Below are 25700 nucleotides of genomic sequence, written 5' to 3'. Positions count from 1 at the left end.
CATGAGCCAGCCACTCTTTGCAAATCCTGTTATACTTCGGAAATTAGCCATTCCCTATGAAGACCAGCCTTGCGATCCTCCTGTTTGCACTGGCCAATTAACTGGACCTTTTGTTCTTTCCATCTCTTGCTTCTAGTTTATCTTGCACCTCCCCCCTCCTCTTTACATTCTGGTTATACTGTTCTTGAACCAGGTACACTCACTCCCTGTTATCCTCGCAACTTGCTTCAGGCTTTTTATGTGTATGATTAAACCTCTTCCACGTACTGCTCTGCTGCATCTTCTGATGTCATTTGGTCTCTCGTGGGATTCAAAAGTGGATGCTGCAAATGGTCTACAAAAAATCTCTAATAAAAATCACTATTTGCATTGTTCCCAGATATCCCTAGGAACGTGCTACGATGCTGACACGCAAGGACATAAAACTGAACGGCTGCTGAATCAGCACGACTTGGTGAAAATGAGAGGAGGAGTCAATTTATGAATCACGTTGGCACCAAGTAGTAAAAGAAAAAGGGAGCAACATGTATCATATGAACCCTGAGAAACTCAATGTGTAGTTTATCTAAGTCTAGATTAAAATGACAGGAAGAAAGCACCTTTGAACAAGATAACAGCAGCCGGGCACCAACCTACCAGAGGAAATCCAGTGAGTACTGCCAGCCAGGCCGCATCAATCTTGCGCACTAAAACATGTACTGAAAGCCCTTGGAAATTAAGAGAACTGTGTTGGAGATAGCCTGCTTCAACCACAGATTAATCTGGGCTTTCTGGGCTTGTCACAACAGACAGCAAACCCAGTTAATTACTTAATAAATAGCTTATCGCTCTGCCATGTAAATACCAGCTTTTTGAAAGTCATCCTCCCACAGGAACTGTCCCTGAAACAGTCGTGCAAATGTGAACCAGCCTTCAGACTTAATAAAGGAATTGCGAGTTGCTTTTGTGAGTGCAGCGCATTGAAACCTATGGTGGACTCGCCCCCAACAACGCCGCGCCAAGGTCCGTAACCTGCTGCATGGGAAGGAGGCGCAGCCTCGTGGGACTCCAACAAGCCCAGGTCTGCTCAAGTGACTGCTGGTCCTTCCTCCTAGTCCCAGAGCTGTCCCATAGACAAATAGTGACAAATGCTTCAACTAGGAGATTCAGCTCCTCAGGTAACTACTCTGCTGATAGTTGTGGTCCAAGAAAGCGTGAAAGAAAAGCTCTCAACCTGCCTCTTCCTCCCCATAAATGCTCCCTGTGAAGCAGTCCCTCTCTAGGCTCTGAACCCTCTTAGCTGAGGTTGGGAGCACAGCGTTGTGTCCTACCTGGTAATCCATCGGCCTCCCAGCACTTGGCTCCATTTTGATGTCAGGCTTGGACCTTCAAAAGGGCAGAAGAAACCCTGAGTCAAACAACAGATGAACTTGCTGCAAACTGTGACAGAGCATTTTCCAGGGTTACTCCTTTCAGTGAATCTGAGGAATATAAACTCCAGGGGCTGTGAAACGTCACTGAAAATTAGTGTTCTTTGTTCAGGTGTTTCTGAAAATTGTTCCACGGGGCAATGTGATTTCCAACATATCCCACCTCAGGGGACATGTGGCTCTGGGGTGCAGACATGTCTGTGAGTTTGCCATCACCTGGCTTGCACAAGCTTGCATCTGGCCCTCACCTCTTATTGGAGACATTGGTGGTTACAGCTGTGACGGAAGCCAAGGAGATTGTGTCCGGGTCCAGTCCACCTCCTAGTCTCATGGCTTTTCGGTCCAGGTCTTCTGCTTCCAAAACAGCAGGTTCATCTGCATAAAGGCACACAGACAAAAGAATGTCTCTTACTGTTTCCACTCTGTGAATAATTAAAGACTCGGAGAAAGGTAACCAATACGTCCTATCAACCTCACTTGATAATACAAAGAACAATGGTCACCAGGTCGGGTCACAGACAACCTGGTTTAAAATAGATTAAAAAAAGAGGTTTGCATAGTGTGACACGTTATTCCACCTGTGCAGGGTGCCAGCACACAGTTTTATGAAGGCCATAAGCTTTGGAAAACTGAAATCTGACAAATGAACAATGCAGACTTCAAGAGGTAACAGAGCATTTGAACACATGCTGCAGCTCCAGGATGGTGTTTGCAAAGCCCAACAGCTGTCCAGCTTCACGGTAGAGGGGTCTGCAAGAACAGGAGAAAGGGGTCATTTTCCAAGAAGGAAGCTTGCTGCAGGGAGGATTAAGACCCCAGGTCCCATGGGGCACAGAGAAACATGGCTGAGTTGGCCACCAGTCTGTGCTCGTATTGAGAGAAGGTGCTGAGCTACTGCATTTCCTTGTGTTCTAGCCACGGGCATGTAATGTTCACCCCTCCTGCCTTTGCATCTTGTCAACTAATCACCACACCTTGAAGCAATCTGCAAAATAGTGATAGTTTCTTTCTTTGATGCAATGCTGAGGATGGAGAAAGGTGGGGAGCTGCTTTTGGGTCACTGGTTTGTTTTGTTGGCACAGGGGAGGATAGTACCAACGCCACTCATACAGCACAGACATCACTTTGGGAAACAGGTTTCCTGTCTCTTGGTTAATCCAAGACAAGCTCTTAGCTTGCTCCAGGAGAGCAGAAATCAGGTTTCTCACCATAGTCTGGCCTGGTTTTGTGAGATAATACAGAAATAACCCTGAACTTCAGCTGAAGTGAGGGGCATCTAGGCTGGGTGTCAGGAAATGCTTTCCGTTCAGGTAGAGAGAGGCGCTGCTGCAAGTTGTGTGTGAAAAAAGTGTCCTCATCTTCAGTGGAATTTTTTAAGAAGGACCTAAGCAGATTCAATCTCACCATGTGTGGGTGGGCAAACAGACTAGCACCCTCCCAGTTCTGCTTTCAGTGATTCAATGGATCTGTTTGACATGAGCAGAACTGGCAATCTGCCTGGGATGGCAGAAGGAAAGCAGATGACCACTCAAGAGGGATGCTGGGAGGACTATTCCCTGATCTTTTGAAGGGGGAAGATGAAAGAAGGAGACACACAGCTGTGAGGCAATGAGCACATTATACAATATAACAGCTGTTGCAACCATTCCCCAACCACTGGTAAATCTACATCTATGAATGTATTCTGCTATCTGAAAGTGCAACCTGTTCACGCCTTTGCATCCTAGCTGCTTTCCTCATTGCCTTATGTGAAGTCTTACACACAAGATGAATGTCCTGGCACTGGGGAGAGCAGGGAGACTACCAAGATTTCAGTATTATACCTCTACATACTGGTGTCTCTACCTGCACTGGTGTCTCAGGCCAAATTCCTCCTTTCCTGTCTTAAAAGATGGCTGAAAAACAACAAAGATTTGCCCAGGAAGAATATCTAAAGCGACATGTTGTCTTCCTCCACAAAAAGGCATTCCCCAATTTCTTTGTCACTGAAACATAATAATTTGATCCGAATGGAAACAACAAATTTCCGATCACTAACCTTCTTCTGCATCCCCAGAAAGGTGTCCCATTTCAGCACTGTTGCAGGTATTAAGCCCTTGGAACAGACAGCATTGCAGCAACGGAGCCCTACCTCTTGCTGTGCTGCTGCCATGCTATTCATGCAGGTCTCCATGCACCACAGAGAAACGATGAAAGGACTAAATCATACTTTCTGCTGTTACATTTGCAAGTAATCCTTAAAATAAGCCAGAAGCTGCTCACCTGACTTCCAGATTTCACCATGATCTCACAAGGTGGATGATATCTGGCAAAGCCTTCAGTGGGAGACTCTCTCTATCTATCCCTGCTTCCCAGTTCCCCCATGGAGATCCTCTCTCCAGCTCTCATCCTGTGCATCAAATGCTCCCTGTCTAATCCTTGAGTTACTGACGGTGTTGATGTGAGCCACTTATGGCGTTTCATCCCCATGGACCAGGGGCTTTCCTGGAAAAGCAGTACTGGATCAGGGAACAACCTCCTCCCAGCACCTACCTTGCTTCCGATGATCATCCTTTGACGGACGCGTCTTGCCAAGCTTCATGGCTGAAAAAACTCCTTTCCCAGCTCTGGAAGAAGATGTGGAAAAGAACTCATTGAATCCTCTATTTATAGTGCTGTTGTCTGGGATGCAGGGGTGAGAACTGGAGGTTTCACAGAATCACAGAACGGTTGAGGTTAGAAGGGACCTCTGGAGATCACCTAGTCCATCCCCCCTCCTCAAGCAGGGTCACCTAGAGCACGTTGCACAGGATTGTGTCCAGACAGCTTTCAAATATCTCCAAGGATGGAGACTCCACAACCTCTCTGGGCAACCTGTTCCAGTGTTAGTCACCTTCACAGTAAAGAAGTTTTAGCTTGTGTTCAGGTGGAACTTCCTGTGTTTCAGTTTGTGCCCATTGCCTCTCGTCCTATCGGTGGGCATCACTGAGAAGAGTCTGGCCCCATGCTCTCTACACTCTCCCTTCAGATACTCATACACGTTGGTAAGATGCCCCCCTCAGTCTTCTCTTCTGCAGGCTGAAGAGGCCCAGCTCTCTCAGCCTTTCCTCATAGGAGAGATGCTCCAGTCCCTCAGTTGTCTTAGTAGCCCTCTGCTACACTCGCTCCAGGAGATTCACATCTTTCTTGTATTGGGGAGCCCAGAACTGGACACAGTACTCCAGATGTGGCCTCCCCAGGGCTGAGCAGAGGGGGAGGATCGCCTCCCTCCACCTGCTGGCAACGCTCTGCCTAATGCAACCCAGGATACCCTTGGCCACCTTGCCCACAAGGGCACATTGCTGGCTCATGGTCAACTTGGTGTCCACCAGGACCCCCAGCTCCTTCTCCGCAGAGCTGCTTGCCAGCAGGTCATCCCCCAGCCTGTACCAGTGCATGGGTTTATTCCTCCCTAGGTGCAGGACTCTGCACTTCCCTTCACTGAACTTCACAAGGTTCCCCTCGGCTTTTCCAGCTCAAAACAAGACTGGAAATATCAGCTGAAAGCAGGGACTACTGCAAACAAGGGCTAACATGCCTTAAGGCAAAGCCAATATCTCAGCTAAATGCACTGCCTTTGAGTCTTGGGTCCCTTTTTTTTTTTTTTTTTTTTTCTCCCCTCGGGGAATACCCCAAAGCTATGTTAGTATACAGGGCTGGAGCACAGTCTTTTCTACCAATGAACTGTTGCACCTTCTGCTGCCCCAGGCCTGCAGATCCATCTCCTCTTTCCCCTGCTGCTTACAGCCTTGTCATTCTGTTGTGACCTGTCCGTGTGATTGCTCCCCTGGGCAGTTACCTAAAATAGTAATTTTGTTAAAAATCAAAAATTCTAATCACCTCCCCCCTACCACCTTCCTGTCAAAAACCAGTAAGCTCTTTGGCGAGATCATCAACAAGTCTATGGAGATCCTAAAATTTCCCAAACTGACCATTACAGCAAAATGATTTTTCCCCATCCAATGTACTTCTCACCAGCATCAGGTCAAGAGGGTTGGGACATCCCCAGGCAGAGGTCACAAACATCAGCTACGTCTTGCCTGCATGGGACCTGTGCTTAGTTCCCCCATTACTTCTGTGGGCTGTGGCCAATTCACAGGGAACAGTTTGGGCTAACGAGCTGATAAAATAATGGTGGGCTAATTGCTTGCTAGTCCCTTCCTGAAAATACTCACCACCTTAAGCCAAGTTTAAGAAGTATAACTTGTCTTATCTTCAAATGCTTCAGTGGAGCTAGGACGATTATTCCAGCTCAGAATTTAGTTCATGAAATCACAAGTGCATTGAAAGCCTGGACTCACAGGTTATATGGTATTTTTTTATGTTCCCCATTTTGACAGAAGTATCTCAGGTGTCTGACATAAATGCTTTGGCTTCTGGAGCTCAGAATTCACCTGATACTAATGTTCATTTAAACTTTGTCCAGTCCAGTAAAGAAACAAGCAGATGTTCAAATTGCTATTCAAATAGATATATCCTGGGGTATTTTCTTAGCTCATCACAGCCTCATGAACTGGGATAATTTAGATGAGCTTAAGATCTAGTCTCTGGTTTGTTCTGTTACAGTACCAGCTTCACAGAGCAATCCTCTAGCCTGCACGTAGTGCAGTACAAAACACAGAATTCAGTAAATGATGCGATTTCTGCACTGCAAACTGGATTGCTCTCGAATGCAGATCTAATAAACAGGCAGAGATTATTAAAGACAATAACAAACTTCCAAATATTTTGGGGAGATTATTCGTTGTTATTTAGATATAACTCTATGTTGCTGACACAAAGAGATGAGAAATTCTGGGTTACACTGGTGAAAGTTACTATGTCTGGATGCAACGTGGATTTTTAGCTTGAAGATTCAGCTGAAAACCTCACTAGGAAAAAACCTCCACAACCTCTACAAAACTGAAACCAGCAAGAAACATAAGTCAAACCATGGCATATCCCCACTCTATTATTAAAGAGTAAAGAGCTGGAGAGTTACTTGAATTAAATAGTTTGTGACTGTCCCAAAAGCCAAAGGTGATAAAGCTGACAGGGAATTTGGGGGGGTGAAAAATTCCCATTAGCTGAAATGGATGCACCTTGTAGAAACCATCAGGTTTGATGGACCTATTCTCAGGCCAGGTTAAAAGCAAAGAGGACCTCCCTTCCAACCTGGTTAACAGGACAGGGGGGCCAGTGCTTGGGACCTGCTCTGGATATAGCCGAGATTGAGCTGCATTGCCCATGTGCCAGGTGACAGCTCTGAAACTTCAGGATCCCCCAAATCTCAGCTTTGTTCACAGCTGATTGGGACCAAACAACAAAGTCTGGTCATGTTTTCACAAAGCAAAGAAGTTCTGGCTTTGCAGCCAGCCTAATGTATGTGTTAAATAACAGCTGGAAGTTTGAAGGCTGCTGACACAGCCAGAGAAAATGAGAAGAAAATTCAAGGGAATAGTAGGATAATGTATTCGTCACGGGAGGGGGGAAGTGAATTGGGGCAGAAAGACCAATATAAGGTACAGGAACTTTTTATAGCTGAGATTTAATTGGGACTAAAGCAATGCTCAGGCCTCAGGGGGGTCTCTGGAAGCTGTGATTAATTCACTTTACAAATAAGGTCTATGAAAGGGCAGTTTCTCAATGGACAGAAAGAGTAAAGACAATGAGTAGATTTCTGTATCTCTAACACTGCCAGGGAACATCTGCCTTGAGGTGCTATGGAGGCAGTAGCACCGTTAAGCCACTTGCAAACTCCTTTTTACGAACACATGCTGTTCACAGCTCAGGCTGTGAAATTCTGCCCTGAGACCATTCTCCACCACCAAGTCTCCTTACAGCGACCAGAGGAAATCCAACGGACAAACGGCTCCTTGGTGAGACACTGCACCTCCAGGGGTGATTCCTTTCTTTTCAGTTACTTTCTTAAAAAGAGAGGGGAAAAAAAAAAATCCTGCCAAACCCAGGAGCAGCATGAAGGAGATTTGCCTGCAGATGGTTAAATCACTGTAGCTGTGCCAGGAATCACTGAGTTTCCTTGGGAAATAAAACAAAGCACAAGAGCCACTGGTACGGGTGATGTTGCCAGGAGGACTCTGCAGGAAAGACACCAGTAGTGCTGGTTCCCCACCAGGACCCAAAATAGCAAGCTCCTTGCAAAGACACTGGGGGTATACTGGGTCCCGGTTAGCACCGGATGGGTCTGATGCCCCCATCAGCAAAACGATGATGTGCACCCTTAAAACGGACCATGTTGTTTTGGGCCCTGTGGAACCAGGCTGGGATGAAGCACTTGGTCCGAGGTGCTTGCACAGAAACCCATCCCGGCAGGACCAGCCCATCCCAGCCTCTTCCGGAGGGATGGATGTGGAAGCTGGTGCTCACCCCCCCTCCCATCCCTGGGCCATGACCCCTCGCTGTCAGCTGAGCCCTAGTCAATAAGTGCTGCAGGAACCTCTGACATTTCCTCAAAGACAGTTTTACTGCAAAAGGCACCTCAGGAAACGGGAAATAGCCTGATAGTCTCTAGCAGATCCACAAGATGAGCCTCAGCTCTTAGCTGGCTTTGGAGAGCAGAGTCCAGAGGGTAACAAGGTCCCTCCATGGCATAAAATTTCGGGCGCTGTCCTCATGCCTGCACCCCAGCCACATCTCTCCGCTGCTCATCTCAGCCCCAATAACAAAATCTGGCACTGCCTCCTTCCTTTATCACCGGCCTTACAGTTATTATTTCAGAGAACTGGAGCTCTGAGGAGGCAAATATCTAGGAAACAGCTGACTTTGGCAAAGAAGAAGAAAGCAGACTTCAGCAGTGTAATTTCCAAGTGCCAAGGAGAAGGGAAGAAGCAAGAGGAGGAGAAAGAAGGGAGAAGCCCCAGGACCCTGCAGAGCTCCTTAGAGCTGCCGTGGAGGAAAATGCAACCCTGCAGAGGCAGATGCCCAGGTAACCCATCCCGGCGGCTCCCCTTCCTTCCCCCAGCCCCTTTCCAAGCTCCATCTGTCGCTTTTTCCGATCCAGTTGAGCACTGACATGGCCCTTCCCAGCTCCCAGCCCTCGGGGTACTACCTTCACCAGCGGGCAGTCCAGGACCCGGCTTTCCCCAGGAGACGCCGGAGGAGCTCGGTCGAGACAGGAGAGCCTCCAAGCGGCACGTCTAAGGTGGGGCGGCCATCCCGGCACGGCCCGTGTCCACGGGGAGGAGGCGACCCACGTGCAGGTCGGGGCCGAAGAGGGACAGGGACCCGGGCCAAGTATCCTCTCCACGTACAGCAGGGTCTTTGCAGCGTTAAACAGACTTCGGGCCAACCCCTCCCCTTCCCTTTGCCCCCCTCCACCACTCCGGCAAGGCTAAAACTAAGAGGGAAGTGGCGGTAGCAACCCGGAGAGCGCAGATGGGAAGCCAGAGCTGGCTGAGAGCTGACACCGTCCTTGCATGAATATTACATTAGGGACCGAGAACCTGAGATGCCAACACAGGCTGTGAGAGCCTCCTCCTTTGCAAAAACCTAAGTTTAGCCTGAAGAATCGAGCCACCAGGGAGGAGGCTGCCAGAGGACTGTCTGCACTGTTCCCCTCCAAAACACTTGAATCTGCTCAGTTGCAACCAAATTCGACAGAAGAGTCGAGAGCGGGTTCCCACAATTTTAGGGGTGGAGGACAGAGCACCTTGACTGCGTTCCCTGCCAAACAAGCCTAACCCTGTATTAGACACCAGGGTATCCACACAGCCTTCCCTGGTGCTCTCCCTTTGGGATTCTCTGGTGTCTAATATGTGGTTGAGCAGATGGATCATCTTCAGTTGGCGGTGAAGTGCACGTCCACTGTTTTGTTTGCTGCTCACAGAAGCACTTAGTTTTGCTCTTCAGGGTTTCACCCATGTGGATCTCCATTAAGTGAGCAGGGAGAGTCAGACGGATTCTGAGGCACATGTGTGCACAGGGAGGTGGAAGCAGGTTCTCTACCAGCCTGCTTCTAGTTAAAGATCTGGTTGCAGGTTACCAGTCAATTATTCATGGTTAAATTAAATAGGACATTTTAATCATTGCTTTTTACTGGGGAGTTGAGGGCAGGGAAAGGGAACGAGGTTTTTATGGCTCTTTTTTTTTTCCAGGAGTCGTGCCCATCAGAGGGGTTTGGTGGACCCTGTCTCCATTCTAACGAGCCCTGATGAGTGCATCAGCCAAACTCTGCATCAGACAAATAGATAAGGCCTCTTCACCCCCCTCAGCTGGCAGCTCTTATCAGAGGAGATATCACCAGCCCTCAGACCCACTTTGTATCTCCCCCTTCCCTACACAACCAAACTGGAGAGAGAAACCAGACCACGACAGCAAGGACCAGGCTGTGTGGCAGAAACATCAGCCATGACCCAGTGGTTCCTGCAATTGCTCACTCCGTGAAGACTTTTCTCTCCCCACCTCATCATCTCTGCCTTCTCTGCTTACACTGTTTAGCCAGGAGGGTCCGTCTGTTCGTGCACGATCAACACAATAAGATACTGCCCCAAACTGGTCATTAAGCAGCAGTGTAATAAACATGACCCGGCAGAGACCACACTGATTGAAAAGTGCTGGCTGTAGGGATCAGACCTGGACAGCAGGATATTAGCCTGCACTCACTGGACGCTCAAGGTTAAATTTCAGCAGATTTGATACGTCAAACAGCTGGAGGTTGCTGCCGTATGGAGAAAGCTCAGACACAGCCTGGAATGGTATCAACACAAGCAGCTGGAGATAAAGGGCAGACAGAAGCTGAAGAAACTTGTCTACTCGGACACCCTGACAGCCTGAGCAGTGGGGACAGGAGCTGTAGTGTTGGTGCTATGTCCCATTTGCTCAGCTCTCCTGCCTGTCCTGCAAAGGTGGACCACGGTGCAGGTGTCTCTGCATCCAACGCCTTGGTGGTCCTGGCACCAGCAAAGCCAGCTGGGACCTGCCAGCTCCCACAAAGTACATGCCCAAATGCACAGGAGCAGGATTTGGCAAAACAGTCAGCCCCTGCCTGCAATCACAGAGCCCCTGTGGGGCTACATCTGTGCTGGGAAATTAATCCATGCCAGGGACCTCTTCTGTCCCAAGCCCCCAGCTGGCTGGTCATGCCCAAGGTGGGAAACTCTCCCCTCACACCAGGGCCCATCCAAATTTCCCCTGGGGTGACCCCAATAGGGGTTTACCCCTATTGGGACCTCCCTGTGCCATCACCCATGCTGGCAGTGTCCCGGGAGGACCAGGGGGCAATGTCCAGCCTGGCAGTCTTTAATTCACTAATGTAGACAGCCATATAGAGCTCTGCTCCTTCAGTTGTCACTGGAATACTCTAGAAGCTTAAAATCCAAGCAGAGATTTCCCCAAATCTTCTCCTATCATCTGCATTGCTTGTTATGAAGCAGCTTCCAGGGAGGGGAAGTCCTCTTTCGCAGGCCTGTGCCTTGCCTTGAGCCGGATGGGCTAATCCTGCCAGGTTTGTGAAAGGGGAGGTTAGAGGGGAACGGTCAGACAGCATCCTCCTTCTGTTCTGAGTCATAGGAGGAGTAAACCAGGACTACTGCCTTGCACTGAGGTGAGATGCTGCTGGTCAGGGGCTGCAAGGCCGTGGGAGTCCCTGGCCTCCCAAAGGGCAGGACTGCTGCTTCCTCACCTGTCTGCAAAGCAGGGGCTCCAGGCTCCTGCTGCGTCCTGAACCTGATGGGAACCAGGAGCCAGGCAACTCAAGACCCTACAGTTCCCTACCAATGTTGCCATGACCCACTCCAAGCCTATCTTTTACATTTGGCTTTTGCTGTAGATAAAAATCCCCTGCAGGCTCTGAGGTTTCAGGCCAAACATCCAAGAGACCCAAGCTCCTGCAGGCCTGACACGCTCCACTTCAGAGGAAGGGAGAACACACCATGTACTGGATCAGCCACAACACATGCTGGAAAAGTTGGAAACAAGAAAAAGGAGAAGGAGCATGGAGAGCAAACCTACTTGTGCTCCTTTGTCTTCTCTTTGCCTTTGCTGGAGCCGGTGGCCATGCATCAAGGGAACAAAAGGCAAACAAGCTTCAGTGCACTTCAATCATACCATGAAACCACAAGAAACTGCTCTTCCCTTTGCAGCTTTCCTCACTGGTGCTCCCAGTACCCCCTCCCCAGGCTGTGCTCATGGATCACCTTCTTGAGCAGGACTGACCCCTAAATGCCTGCACCTGTAATTTAGATCTCTGCATGATCCTCTGCCAGGCTAGAGGGTCTTAGGGGGACCACGACTCCTTGCAGTTAGGAGTTGGAGGTGGTGTGCACTCAGCAGATGCGTGCATAGGGTCAATAAAGCAGATGCAGATGTGCATGCACAAATGTGAGTGGATGTGTGCATGTGTTCAGGCTGTTGCAGGGGCAGGAAGCAACATCTCTTCTCCTTTTTGGCTGGGGGAAAGGGGGGGAACCATCTTGCTCATCCTCCCACGAAAGTGAACTTCATATCTTCCCTCCAGAGAAGGGTCAACTGGATGAAATGGGCTGGATCTGAGGGGTGCCATCTCTGCCCAGTCTGACACTGTGTCCTCCTGCCCTGACGTCACGTAGGCTCTTCACCTCCCTGCTTTGGTTTGCAAACCTCTGCTCTGTCTCTGCCTTCTGGCTTTTGCTCCCTTTCTGTTGTCCTTTTCTCAAGGCTTCTATGTTTTTCTATTCTGATCCTACCTCTCTGCTTTTTCTCCCAAGTCATGCTTTCTTCCCCTAGCCAATCTCTCCCACCCAGGGTCCTCCTGTACTCCAACAGCCCCTCTGAGCAGTAGCAAAAGCAGGCTCTACCCTGCTCCTCCACACCAAGAAAAGCTCTTGCCAGTTCCCCAACCTTTCCCCTGCCTGGCTGGGAGCAGAAGGGCTTATGCATCAGCAAAGTGGGGAGGAGAAAGCAATTAACCAGGTCTAAAAGGTAATCAAGAGGGCTGGGTTTTAATTACAGCTTGTTACTCTGCTCCCAGAAGCTGGAAGGGGAGCAGCTTGTGGGGACAATCAGAAAATTGCACTGGATTGGAGCTGTGCCCTCACCAGGGATCTGAGGGGGTCTTTGAATGAACTCCAGATTCGCAAGGATTGGTGGGGATTTGGACTAGAGACAGGTCACTTCTCTTTACTGCACAGTTCAGCCTCATCCAGGGTGATTCAGGGTAAGAGACACCTTGTACAGAAGCTGTGCCCTGCTTTCCTCCTTTGCACTGCTGCGGTTCATTGCAAGGAGGGGACTTCATCCCATGGCCCCATCTATGCTGTGGACGCAGAGCAGGAGGGTGGCTTCAGAGCCGTGACCTCTGTCTCTCCATGCACTGAGCTGCTTGAAAGCCACCCAAAAAAACCAAAAACTGGATAGTTTGTTAGGATAGATGAGTCTGGAAGACCAGCGCCAGCACGAGGGAGAGGGCAAGACCCACAGCTTGAGGGAAGGACCCTTTGGTGAAGAGTGGGGCTTTCTCATTCAGCCCAGCGTGGACAGGAATCAGCTTAGAGCCTGGGCTGGAAAACAGCCAAGGAAATCCAGCCGCAAGCTGCCTCTAAAAGGGGCATTCCTGCGCTCTCCCTGCACCAACACTTGTTCTGAGAGCAAACTGGCGGAAACTTATTCTCTTTGATTTTACAGGGCAAGTTTCTTGCCAGCTGAGCTTGTCATGGGGACAGACAAATATCGGTGTCAGTGGCTCAGCTGGTTCATCTGCATTGTAAAAACTGCCCTAGTGCCCCTGCTCGGTAGCAGGGCGAGGATTTCAATCACTCCATGCTTTCTCTCACAGCTCGTGGACGTGGTCTGAGCTCCCTGCAAAGCCATGGCTCACCGCTAACTCATCCCTGCCCAGTGCCACCTCCCTCACACTGCTGACTCCCAGCCTCACCTCACTGAATATTTAGGTTTTACTTTCTTAAAGCCTCAACTCCTGGACCTCATCTTCCCTCTCAAAAGAAAAAAAAAAAAAAAAAAAAACACGGTGGGAGGACTATTTGAGTGTTCTGCATTATGGAGAAAAGCAGAAAGAAACAAGGGAGACGTTATAAATTAGCAGAAGATCAATTACAAAAGAAAGACCAGCAAATCGCATGGCTGGTAATGATCTTTAAAGCAAGAGTTTAATTTTGGAGATGCTTTTGGACTATGGGAGCTGGACAATACCAGCAGGATTAGGAGCTGGTGAGCTGGCTGCCCGTCATGCCGATGATGTGGCGTATTGCTCCCCAACGTCTGCCTATCTGTTTGTGCCCAGTGATCCTGCTTATTTGAATACCTATCACAGAAGCTCCCCAAAATGATTACTTATGGTCCAGACTTCATCAAACTGTTCCTGCTCCTATGTGGCTGGCTCAGCTGTGTCTGAACACAGAGTCCCTTGGCACTGCCGTAGGGATGAGCAGCTGCATCTCCCCAAATGACTAACCAGCACAGGACCCTTCTCTGCCATGGCCTGGCTGGGACACTCTCCTCCCCAAGCAGGGACCATCCAACCTGCCATGGGAATGGCTCTGCCCAGGGATGGGATGGGGCCGGGCACTCTTCTGAGCCCCCACCATGCCAGGCCCAGGGGCTGCATCCCAGGGCGGGTGGGAAGGGGGCAGTACCTGAGCCTGCACCCTTGTCTGGTTCATTTTATTGGTCTCAATGTGGCCGGCATGTCCCTGGAGGGAGGATGCAAGAACACATCCCTGGCTGCCCTCTCACTCTGTGTGTCTGCCTTCTCCTGCAATTCTCTCCTCTCCTTGTTCTCCCACATAGCAATGAGGGATGCTGCTGGCTCAGCCTGTCTGGACACTCGGATAATTGGTGCCTGGGTCAATTAGCTGATGGCCCCCGAGGGGGACATCTCAAAGCCTCCCCAGCTGTGCTTGCTTTGGTGTGCCACCTGGGTTGGGTACATCCCCTCCACTGGGAACCACAGTCTGACCTAACCTAGTAGTGTCTGAAAAGGGCACTGATTTCCCTCTAGGGGCATCACCAGTGAATTCCCATGTTATGTCTTCAGGCAACTTGCTCTTAAGCAGTTTCATTAGCACAGAGCAGCCTGTGGTCCTGTTCTGGAGCTGATCTAAGGGAGGTCAACATACACTGAGTTAAACTCTTGCAAAACAAAGCCACTTGGACACAAAACAGCATCTTGCGCTGGGGCCAGGGAAATGGTCCAGTAGACCTGAGCATGAAATATGCATCAAATTCCCTTGTCCCAGTAGCTTGTATTGATGTATGTGTGTGTGTATATGTGTGTATATATATATATAATGTGTAAGATATATGTATAGCCACATACTGGCATGTGGACTGGTCAATCAAACATTGTTGACAAGTAGACCATAGAGAGAAAGAAGACCACAGAATTAATGTATATACATACCTCCACATACTTTGAAAAAGGGAAAATGAAACATATGTATATGCCATATATATATACACATGTTAAGAAACCTGCGCTGTCTCAGGAATGAGAGGATGTAAAACCAGCTAGTGGGACTATATTTGACTTTTAATGCTCATTGGGATAAAATAAGCTCCAATCCAGGCACCATAATCCTATGGTTTCAATGCAAGACGCTTGGGATACAGAGTTTGAAAAGCCGGGTGGGAGGCCGCTGGTGAGTGTAAGCCAGGGCTCAGTGCAGAAGATCAGACACAGAGCTCCAGATCGCATCCCTTCACATGTGTGCACACGTGTTATATCTGAGTATTCCTGTTAGAGTATGACAGGCTTTGGCTAGTCCTCTGTGTTTTTCCTCATCTTTGGCCAAAACTGAGGGCTTCCTTTCCCTTGACTTCTCCCCTAGCTCCCCTGAATTATTGTTGCATGCTAGTTGTGTCCATTTGGGCTGCACTGGAAAAAAACCTGCTACCTATGTAATAAATCCCTTCCCAAGGGGAATGACCTGGAGCCAGGCAGGTGCTAGCCAGCCTCCTTGCTAATGAACTGCCAGCCAGACTGGTCAGATTATGGAGTACTCAGGTGCTTCACAGAAGCTGTTTCCTTCTCAATTTCAGCAAAAGCTTGTGCAAAGCATTGCCCTTTTCAGCTTATTTGGCACAGATCTGTGTTGCTGTCATAGGGAGTTTTGGTCAGAAGCCTGCTCTAAACTCTTACGCTACAGCATCACCATGTAAAATCCCACAATGGTCTTATTTTCGCTTCCTCTTTTTCTTCTGGAAAGAAACAGGTTTCAGGCCCCTCAGTAAGGGATGAGGAGAGGCAGGGCTGAGAACTGCAGCAATACTGCTACTAACAGCTAGAGGCTGAAACTGGCAAGTGAGCAACGGACCAAACCGTCAGGGAGCAGGGAAGGAGGGAGTCAGGATACCTGAATGGTAACATGAGGTGTCTTTTCTCTTTTCCCTTAGCCTTAGCTCTGCAATCACAAAGAGCAATTGATTCAGATGTGATTCATTCTGCTGCAATGCCAAAGACCCTTCCCCACCTTCTCCTCGCAAACCCCAACCAGCAACATGCATCGAGCAACCAACCAAGCCCAATTCACAAGCGTGCCAGGGTGAAACTTCACTGTAGCAAGACTTGTTCACCCACTGGCATCCAGGGAACTGGGCACAGAGATGGGAGTACTGGTGATGCTGGAATGAGCAGGGAGGAGAGAGAAAGAGCAAACAAGGTGGACAGACAAAAAGTATTGCTTCAGGATGGATGGAAAGACAGGATGGTACCGGGATGGCTGTTTGGCTGGTGCTATGCATAGATGGATGGACGGAGAGACTCACACAGGAATGGATGGATGGATGGATAGACTGGTATTGAGATGAATTGACATATAGACCTGTACTGGGGTGGATAGATGGATGGAGGGAATTACACTGGGGTAGATGGATGGAAAGAATTGCAATGAGATGGATGGATGTGTAGATGGATGGATGGAGAAAATGGCACTGGGATAGATGGATGGAGAAAATGGCATCAGGATGACTGACTGGCAGCTGGTAAGAAAGAACTACATTGGGATGGCTGGGTGCACAGCTAGGCAGACAGACAAACATTATTATCCAAGCTCCTTTGGAAGTACCATGAGTAAAAAGAAATACATCCTTGCTGGGCATATGGGAGAACAGACTGAATGCAAAAAAGTCCTGACCATTGGGGAGGAGGGGTTGGGGTGAGTACAAGGAAGCTCTGCCCCCCCATTGAGAAGAGGGCAGGAAGCACTTAGGATCTTTCTTTGGGTCCAAATGCCATGCAGGGATTGACACACCAACATGCATGTCACACACATGCACACACCATGCCCAAAGAGCCTGAGCTAAGGAGGAACATCATGCCTGGTACCTGGGATCTTCAGGGTCATCACTGTTTGGAGGAGACACAGACAGGAGTATGAATGTGAGGAAGAACAAAACACACAAACACCCCCAGACAGAATTCATCCAAACTGCCCTGGGGATGGTCCTGCCCTGGGGATGGTCCTACCCCTGCCTGGGAATGGGTCGGGGCTGGGAGCATTGGCCTGGGCTCACTCACGCTGGATAAACTTACATGCATAGATGTAGTCTTATTCATGGTGTCTTTGAGAGACCACTAGCTTTACAGAGAGAACTTATCAAGAAGCATAAGTGTATTTTATCTGGGATATGGCTGCAAAGGGATCACAGGACCTGTCGCTCCTTCACAGTGCAATACTGCAGCAGATTTTGCAATGGTGGCTTGGTCCGTAGAGAGCTCCTGGAGCACAGAGCTCATCTCCTGCTATTGTAGACTTCCTCCTTCTTTGCAGTCTTCAGCTCCAACTCAAAGCACTCAGGTGTCCTGTCCCACACTTTTCCCAAGACTCAGTGCTATGATGCTGGTGCATGAAGCGCTGGCTTGGGACCATTGTCCCCAGCCAAGGTGGCAGCAGGGCCAGCTCCTCCCAGGTCCTCACTTCTTGCCCTATTCTCTTGGCCTGAGAGCCAACTGAGTGGTGAAATCTCCTAGGCACTGTACATGCTTCACATCCTATGCTGAGCAGCCAACTGGGATGAAGCTTTGGGGTTTAAACCAGATTGACCTCTATCTCAAATTCTGGGCCTATTTATACCTGGACTGTCACATACTTATGGTACACGGGGAGACTGGGATGGGCTTGGATGACAGCAAACTCCCATAAAAATCAGGATCTCACCAGTCATGACATTTTGGTACCTTGCTACTGACTTGTATCCGTCGTTAAACTTAATCCTGAGTTAGGTGTAGAAGAGAAAGAGAGGAAAAGAAAAAAACATTATCAGGCTTATTGAAGCAAGCCACCAACAGCAAGGGAAACATTGACACAGTTAATGCAGACACGCTCCTAGCAAGAGTCTGCAAAGCTACCCTTTCTAAGGAGGGGTGGCTGCATTGCCACAGCCACAATTCCCAGCCACCAGGTATATTTGTCGCTTGCTGTAACAGGGTTTGTAAATTGTGGCATGGAGTTTGCTTCAAAGTGGGGCCTGGCAGTGGTGACACCTGACTTCCTACTAGGAGAAAGGCATTTATCTGAACCATGGGACGTGCATCACCATGCACGGAGGATGGGACACCACCGCCTTCACGGAGGGGCTAGCCTCAGCCATGCAGTAAGGATCTCGGAACAGGTGAGCGGTGGTAACTTCTACTGTGTGCACCTGACCTAGGGGTACTCTGCTTAGGCTGTCTCCAGGAAAAACCCGGTTGGTGGTGGGATCTGAACTTCTGACACAGGACACAAGTTGTCACCACTCTGACAGCAGACGGGATCAACTGGTTTGGTTCAAACAGCACGTGAAAGTGGCTGGGGGATAGCAGGTGAGTAACTGAATAGAGTGACATTATCTGTTGCTACAGCCGGATCTGGAAGATCTCCTATGCTGGATCAGTATGGAATCAACCTAAATCAAGGTGCTAACAGCCACCTGCTAATATGTCAATCTGCTACTGGAGGCTCTACCTTGGGACTCAAAGCCGCACCCAGTTCATTGCTTTGAACACCTTGTTGTGCCCTTTTCCTGTCCTTTCAGGATGCATTTTTCCTACCAATTTAATGGTACATTGGACAGTTGCAGAAATGATAGGGAAAACTTGACAGGGACTGATAGCTTTTGGGAGATCATTTAGCTCTCGTGCTTGCTCAAGCTGAAAATGACCCCAGACCTGCCTGATTCAGATTCACCCTTTCGGATGTCTCCGTTGCTCAGCCCTGAGCCCAGGGCTTAGCTGCACACACCGACTATACTGATGGAGTCATTGGTCTGGTGTGTGATATTCCTGAGATGTGGACCCAAATGCGACACCTGAGTTAGCAATTTCAGACCCTGCTTACCTATTTGGACATTTAGGAACCTGTTTGCACTGATCTTGCATGACATCCAAGGATGGAGACCCACACATCCCAAGGCTGAGTGAGATCCAACATGGATAAATGACCCTTGGGAGGTTCCTCTCTTTCCTTTGACTATAGGGGCAACCTAGGAATATTGGGGTCATAGTAAGACCCTTGGTGAGCTTCCTAGGCCCAGGTAGGATGGTGATAATTCCCACCTCCGTATAGCCACGGCAGCTCCTTTCACATGCATTTTCATCACAAAGTTCAGCTCTGGAGCCTGGCAATGACCCCAGCTTTGGAGCAAGTGACCTACGGGTACGTTTAGTGGCAGGCGGAGGGTTCAACCCAGTCCAACACATACAGGATCCATTGCGCACACACAGGAAAAGGCATGATCAATAATTCACAGTGACCAGATTGTTTTCGGCTGCAGCGCTCTGTCCTGCCCATGAATATTTCAGAGTCAACAGCTATCAGGTGATGTTTCCTGGGATCTCATTTTCGAAGCGGTAAGGTGCTGTGACGTGCACGGCCCCGTACCACCGAACTTTGGGCAGGCCAGGGGGGTGCACGCTGTCCCTTAATCACCTCTGGAAGTGCCCGTGTCTCTGCACCAGCCACAGAGGGAATCTAAGGACACTTCTATATTAATAAATAAAACGGATGAGGGCTCATTCTCTGGCCACAAGGCTGACTGGTCCAGCACAGCTTGTGTCCATAAAGTCTCTTTCCTCCACAAACTGTATCCAAACTACCCGTTGGGGATAGTCCCTGGCCGGTGCTATCATAAACTGTCCCAGACATATTCTGAGAGGGTCCTATCTGGCCTGGCCCAAAACCATACCATGGACCATGCTAACTACTTAACAGACGGGAGAGCGCTACCGCCCATGCCCTGGCCCTGCTTTGCTCAGTAGTACAGAGGCTCCCTAGGGCGAGTGGGCTCCTAACTTATGAGCCTTGATGAAATGCCTAAAACTAGACCAGAGGGATCTGGACCTCCAAGTTCTGACATTTAGGCCTGGGTTTTAGAAAGTGCTCTCTAGAGAGCAAGACTTTGAATGTCTCAGCATTGCAGAGCCAGTGTTTCCAGGTCACCATCTGAGCAGGGCTGGTGCGGGTATTTACCTAGTGTTCTGCTCTTCTTCTGCATCGTCTCCAAGGCTAGGGCATTTACAGAGATAGAGGGGAAAAAGAAAAAAAAACACCACTGTGACATGAACTTACAGGGCTCTTCATTGCCTCAGCACGTTAAAAACAGGATGCTTTGCTTCAGTGCAAAAATAACTTCAGAACACACCAGCACAGCAAACCACTCCACGCGTGTCTAAAATCTCACAATCACCATGCTCCTCCACGGAGATCCTCTTCTGATTCCCACCGTTTCAAATCAGGGACAGAGGAGTCATCAGGACCTGACCCTACGTCTGCCACCAATGCTGCTCTCTCCTGCACTTCCAGGGTGCGTGCATGAGGCAGTCTGGCTTTTCTTTGACTGTTTGGCTGATCAAACTCCATGTTAGGGTGGTAGTGAACTGCTTTCCTACACCCTGACCTCCTTCCTCCCATATTAGCTGTGCCATGAGTGGGCTTGGGTTTTGTGGGTTCCCTTGTAGTGAAGTTTGGCAGTTCAGTGGTAATATTATAAACTGCATGAGATTTTTCTGGAAGGATCTGGAAGTCAATACAGCGGCAAAGGAGGGATAGCTATGGAGCAGCAGGGTCTCCCCTCTGCTTGGGGTGAATTTGCTCAAAGATAAAAGCTGCCTAGGCTGGAAGCGGCTGTGTCAGACTGCCTGGAAGGAGACGAGACGACTCACCTGTCCTGCACCCTGAGAAGAGCATTAGGCATTACGATGGTGCATGGCTCTATCCCAGCGACTGAACTATTCCAGCTCCTGGAGCTACCTGAAAGCTTGCCAGGTTCCTCCCCAGCAGAAACACAAGGCCAATAAATACAGACATTACCACGGCTTGCAAACTCAGGCTCCATCCTGCACACGCTTGGGTAGCACCATCAAGGGTATTTGGCACCGATATAAGGGGTTTGAGAACCGAGCTCTGATGGTTTTAGTAGCACTGGTCAAAGACATTTCTACTCCCAGCTCTGCTGCAGAAGCCACCTCACCTCAGAGCAGACTCTGCCAATGCTGGAAAAATGGGGAAACGCTCCTGCCCTCCCCTGCAAAGCACACTGTGATCTGTAGGTGGAAAACTGTAAAATCATACAGATGCTTCCATCTGTGGGACTGCAGACGCACCGCGACACATGAAGATAAAACACACACGCAGGCACCCTGCAAACAAGCAGGAGAACGCAAGGCTGCCTGGCGTCAGACCAAGGCACGTCCTCCAGGATCCAAACCAGCACTGGCCAAGGGGGATGCCCTAAACAGGTACAAGGCCAAGGAGAGCATGCCATGGTAGTCCCTGTGCCAGGTTTAACCTTCTCAGCATCCTGGTGGGGAGTTTAACTGCAGTTGTGAGGAGAGAGGAGGGAAAAAAAAGGAAAAAGAAGTCTTTTTGCGCTTGCCACCTCATTGATTTCTTCTGATAACCCTAATTCTTATACTGGCGGACAGTTTTTCCCCATTTACCTTCTCCAGGTTACTCAGGAGCACAGAGACTTTCATTACACCCCTGCAATTTTTCTCTTTCCAGGCTGAAGAGTCCGAAGCTGTGTAGTCAGTCCTCAGACAGAAACAGCTCCTTCCTCTGAGCCTCCTTGGTGCCTTTCCCAGTCCCACTTCATCCTCTCTGAGGAGCAGAGACAGGAACTGCACACTGCAGTTAAGCAGCAGCTGAACCACAGGTTTAGTACCAGAACAAGGTCTCTGTTTACTTTTTACCCCTTTCCTAGCAATTCCCAACACACAGCTTGCTTCCTCAGCTGCTCCTGAGTGCAGAGTTGCTGTTTGCAGAGACCAGACCACTCCTGCAGGGTAAGAGCCACGCCAGAGCCCAGAATGGTGTGCGTGGAGTCAGGACTGTTTCTCCCCCAAACTGCACCACTTTAAAGTGCTCTGACCATCTCGCTGGGGGCTTTTTCAGCTGGTGCTGTAATTGCTTCCCTCCACCTCGTTTATATCAGCTGAGTTTTACTTGTCTCTTCTCCAGCTGGCTGCCAGCTTGCCCAGCCACACAAAAAGCATGTGAAAAACACTGAGGCAGCCCATGTGGGACCAGACTAGCAGCCAAAACTGAAAGCTGTAAGGTCAGCAGAGGTTTACCACTGGATTTCAGCTTTGGTAGGGCTTTGATCATACAGTCAGCTCTCCTTTATCCAGCAAGCGGGAAATGCTAGTAAGGGCAATCCCCGGTCATCCGAGCGGTGGGAACCTGTTGCAGAGACATTCACTTGGCCCTGCAGGAGCTGGATCAAATAAAGCTTGCCGACCCTTTGCTGACTGCAGATGGATCTGGTTCCCCTGGTGCTGGTGGCATGGGGCGAAGCCCTGGAGCACGTCCCCCTGCAAGCCCGGATCAAGATTTGCAGGTTGCTTTGTACCACCCTGCTCCACGGGAAAGCGGCAGGGCTGCCCCAGCACCGTGCCTGGCTCTGCAAGCGGTGTAGCTGGGGTTGGATAGGGCTGCAGCTCTGCTAGCGAACCTGCCAGAGCTGCGTGGTCTTCAGGCTGAACCAGCTCGGGTATGTCTATATCGGAGGCCCGGTGGACTGGCCAGGAGAAAACGGAGAGCACTGGCTCTCGAAGCAGGGAGGGGGGTGAAAGGAAGGCAGAGCAAGGAAGGAATGTGCCTGAGATCACAGGCAAGGCCATTTGCAAAGCTGGGGGTTAAACCAGGTCCCCACGTCTCCACGGCTGCGGGCTGGCTCGGTCTATGATCTCTTACCCCGCTCTGGTGAAATTCAGGGGACGAAAAGGGGATTTCTACATCCAGTGACAGCCTAAGGACATCATAGCTGATGCTGCCACTTCAAGGTTGCAGAACTGCCCACTGCAAAGCTGTCAGGGCATAGATTACAGATGCTGAAGGACCAGCCTTTGGAGAGATCAAAAAGGGCCAAGTTTCCTTAACTCCCCTTCCTTCCGTCCTTTTCCTCCTCTCAGTCTGCTCCTGAGCCCAGGTCCAGCTGCCCTGAAACAAGCTACCCATCTTCTAAGCAGGTACGAGAGTCTACGTGGCTCCCTTGGGCTGGGGGAAGGAGATCCCAGGGGCACGCTCCAGTCTGTGACCCACCTGGCGCAGCCCCAGGGAAGGGAACTGAGGGCTGCGGGTGAGGACAGCCAGGAGATGGCCTAGCAGAAACCCTTCCCAGCCACGCTCATGTCAGTTTTTGAAATGCAGATTTGACAACACCAAAATATTTTTTTCTTTATTGTTTTTGGTGCAATTTTGTCTTGGCTCTGGGATCTGTCAATGGTGGAAGTGAAAAGGCATTTCAAAGGAGCCAGGACAATTTTGTTCATATTAACAAAAAAAATTTAAAACAAAATGACTCCTTTTTCTTGATTCAAAAGGATGGCTCACATCAAAGTGCCTTTTAATTCTTTTTAAAAGCTTGAATGTGAAACAACATATTTTCATTCTTTCTTCCTTTTTGATTCATAGTAAAAGACCAAGACAGGTTTGCTATAGGCTGAGCCAGGCACAGCTCTGCACAACACCTCAGACTTTTTTTGTGTTCCCCCCCAATTTAAACAATCCTTCCGGCACTGGGGAACACAGTGAAAGATACAGTAAATTGTCAAATGCTGTCGATGCTTTTGGAGCTGCTGCAATCTGCCTGGGGAAGGACCCTTGGGTGGCTTTGCATGGGATGGGGACTTGACCCCCTCCTTATTCCAAGGCATCCTCCCTGGGTTGGGATGGGGTAGTGTTTCCCTGCATCCTCCCCTTCCTGCTGCAAGCTTGCATGGATCCATCCAGCCCTGTTATCCATGAAAAATCTGCCTCCTGTAGTTATGTTTTCTCAGCTGCTGCAATCCCCTTCTCTCTAGCTTTCTCCTCACATCCTCAGTAATCCTTTACTCCATCTCTCCCAGTGCTCTACCTACAACCAAGGTCAGGTGGGGGAACCCTCCCATCCCATCCAGAGCCCATCCAAACTGCCCTGGGGATGGCTCTGCCCTGGTGTCCCACAGTGGATGATCAAGGTCCAGCTCCCATCTCTGGCCCCGTTATGCAGACAGAGCCCTTGGCTCCAGCAAAGCCAACAGAGAGCCCTAAATTGACTTTAAATTAGCCCATCAGCCCATCTGCTTCACTGAGGGGCAAGTGCAGGGCACTGGGAGTCTTTGCTCACTTTTGCACACTGGCTTGGGCACCCTGCATGGCCACGCCGGGCAGGAACAGCAGCTGGAGAACATACCCAGAGAGATGAAGGTTTATAACTTCTGTACGAGAGCTCGGTCTGGATTTATCTGTGTTGCCAGCATCAGCTACGATTGGTAACCTCCTTGGGCTGCCCATGCACCCCCTGGACCCAAGGACCTCGTGACTTCTAAGCCACCAGGCAGAGGTGACCCTGGCAAGTGACCTAGCCAGACCTTCACATCCGCTGACCCTCAGGTTTGAGCTTCTACACAAAACTGCAAAGTCTGAATCCAAGCTGTGGCTCAAGAGAAAAGGTGGTGTGAGGTTTTAGCAGCCTTTCCCTCCTTTTACTCCTTGGGAGCCAGCCTCTCTGGTGGGTGTGTGATCCCACCGGGAAGTGGACCAGGGGAGCGATCCAGTTTTGGAAAACAAACAATAAAAGCCCGGAGTCATTATTTATTTATTGCTATTGGACTATTTTTCCAAGCAGATCTGGCCCCTGATCTGGCCCTTGCCTTGGCCACACAAACAGCTGTGTTGGCAGCACAGGGGCGATCGAAGCGCTGTATGCATCAGAGCGGAAAGGTGGCAACAAGGGTGAGCAAGTTCTACCTCTGAACACTTTGCAGCGTCAAACCATAATCCCCTTTGCAGCAGGGCCATTCCTTAACACCTGCCCAGCAGGGCCAAGGGATTTGCAAACCTTTTTCACTGAAACACTGAATTTTGACTGCGGTTATATTTTTTGCTGGTTTTTGCTATTCCAGGCCCCTTGCCTCATCTGTGCTTTCATTCGGACTGTTTGGTTTTTTTTCCCTGTATCAGCTGTGCCTCCCCCATCTCATTCCCTCACCCAAGATTTTGCCCAAAAATATAGAGCGTGCACCTTCTGTGAATGTTTTCTAAGAACTACCAGGGTCTCTCAATGGTGGATGAACTGAAATCATTGCTCCAGGCGTGGAGAAGTTACAAGAGCAAATATGGTATTTCCCTCTGAGGTGTGTGTCTTTAACAGCACAGAGACTGAGGCTGGCTGCAATTAATTCTGATATAACCCCCACTGCCAGCACAGGTTTCCAATGTGCAGCTCGCCAGTACTGCTGGCACTTCTCTAAGGCAAGATTGCGAGCAACTGGCTGAGAAGTTGCTGGCAAGCACAGCACTGCTTACGTATTCCGTGCTGTTGATGCTGCTTTTCCCATTTCAAGGTCTGTTTGTTTCCCCCTCTCCGCATCCCCTCAGGAAAGGAAATAAGCTGAATAAGAAGCTAATGTCCCTAATGTGCCAGGGGAGGAGGTAAACAGCTTTGTAATGGAGATGACACTGATAGAAAGCCTGTGGGAATCAAGGGAAATCCTTCCATTGCCTCCAGCCCAGCAAGGCTGCCCACTCCGGTCCCTGGAGCTGAGCAGTGCTGAGTCCTGCCCTTGCACCACAGGAGGTGGACAGAGTTGCACAGGGCTGTCCAAAGCAAGGAGTGACAGCTCACACAGTGCTAGGTAGCTCTCAGAAGCATCAGGTTGGCCCCTGGGTTTTACCTGAATTTTTCTTTGCTGCAGTTCCTCCCAAAAGTTTTCTCTGGCCCATGGTGGGAAACAAATTCACAGCACTGCACTGCAAAAAAGCCACTGCAAGCAGAATCAAATCCTCATGCATATCACAGGAAGGGAAGGACGCTGTCTGTGTGTGCAGACATGGGCTATGGCAGAAGGGGAAATAGGTCTGGAAATGGAGACACTTTCCCCAG

At 49.6% G+C, this 25700-nt stretch overlaps 1 protein-coding gene across 1 annotated transcript in view; it reads right to left on the bottom strand.

The window, feature by feature from the left end:
* OTOF (otoferlin) overlaps nucleotides 1-25700 on the bottom strand; it is a 118621-nt gene that overhangs the window by 41836 nt on the left and 51085 nt on the right. The window contains exons 7-14 of the mRNA XM_067294892.1: nucleotides 19805-19840; nucleotides 17536-17571; nucleotides 16684-16704; nucleotides 15713-15760; nucleotides 11376-11405; nucleotides 3942-4015; nucleotides 1658-1784; nucleotides 1311-1365 (exon numbers count right to left, since the gene is read on the bottom strand). Of these exons, the coding sequence (XP_067150993.1) occupies nucleotides 1311-1365; nucleotides 1658-1784; nucleotides 3942-4015; nucleotides 11376-11405; nucleotides 15713-15760; nucleotides 16684-16704; nucleotides 17536-17571; nucleotides 19805-19840 (427 nt within the window). The remainder of the gene's footprint in view (nucleotides 1-1310; nucleotides 1366-1657; nucleotides 1785-3941; nucleotides 4016-11375; nucleotides 11406-15712; nucleotides 15761-16683; nucleotides 16705-17535; nucleotides 17572-19804; nucleotides 19841-25700) is intronic.

The sequence above is a fragment of the Apteryx mantelli genome, chromosome 3, assembly GCF_036417845.1.
Source record: "Apteryx mantelli isolate bAptMan1 chromosome 3, bAptMan1.hap1, whole genome shotgun sequence".
NCBI lineage: Eukaryota > Metazoa > Chordata > Aves > Apterygiformes > Apterygidae > Apteryx > Apteryx mantelli.
This window is presented reverse-complemented; position numbering and strand designations above follow the sequence as displayed.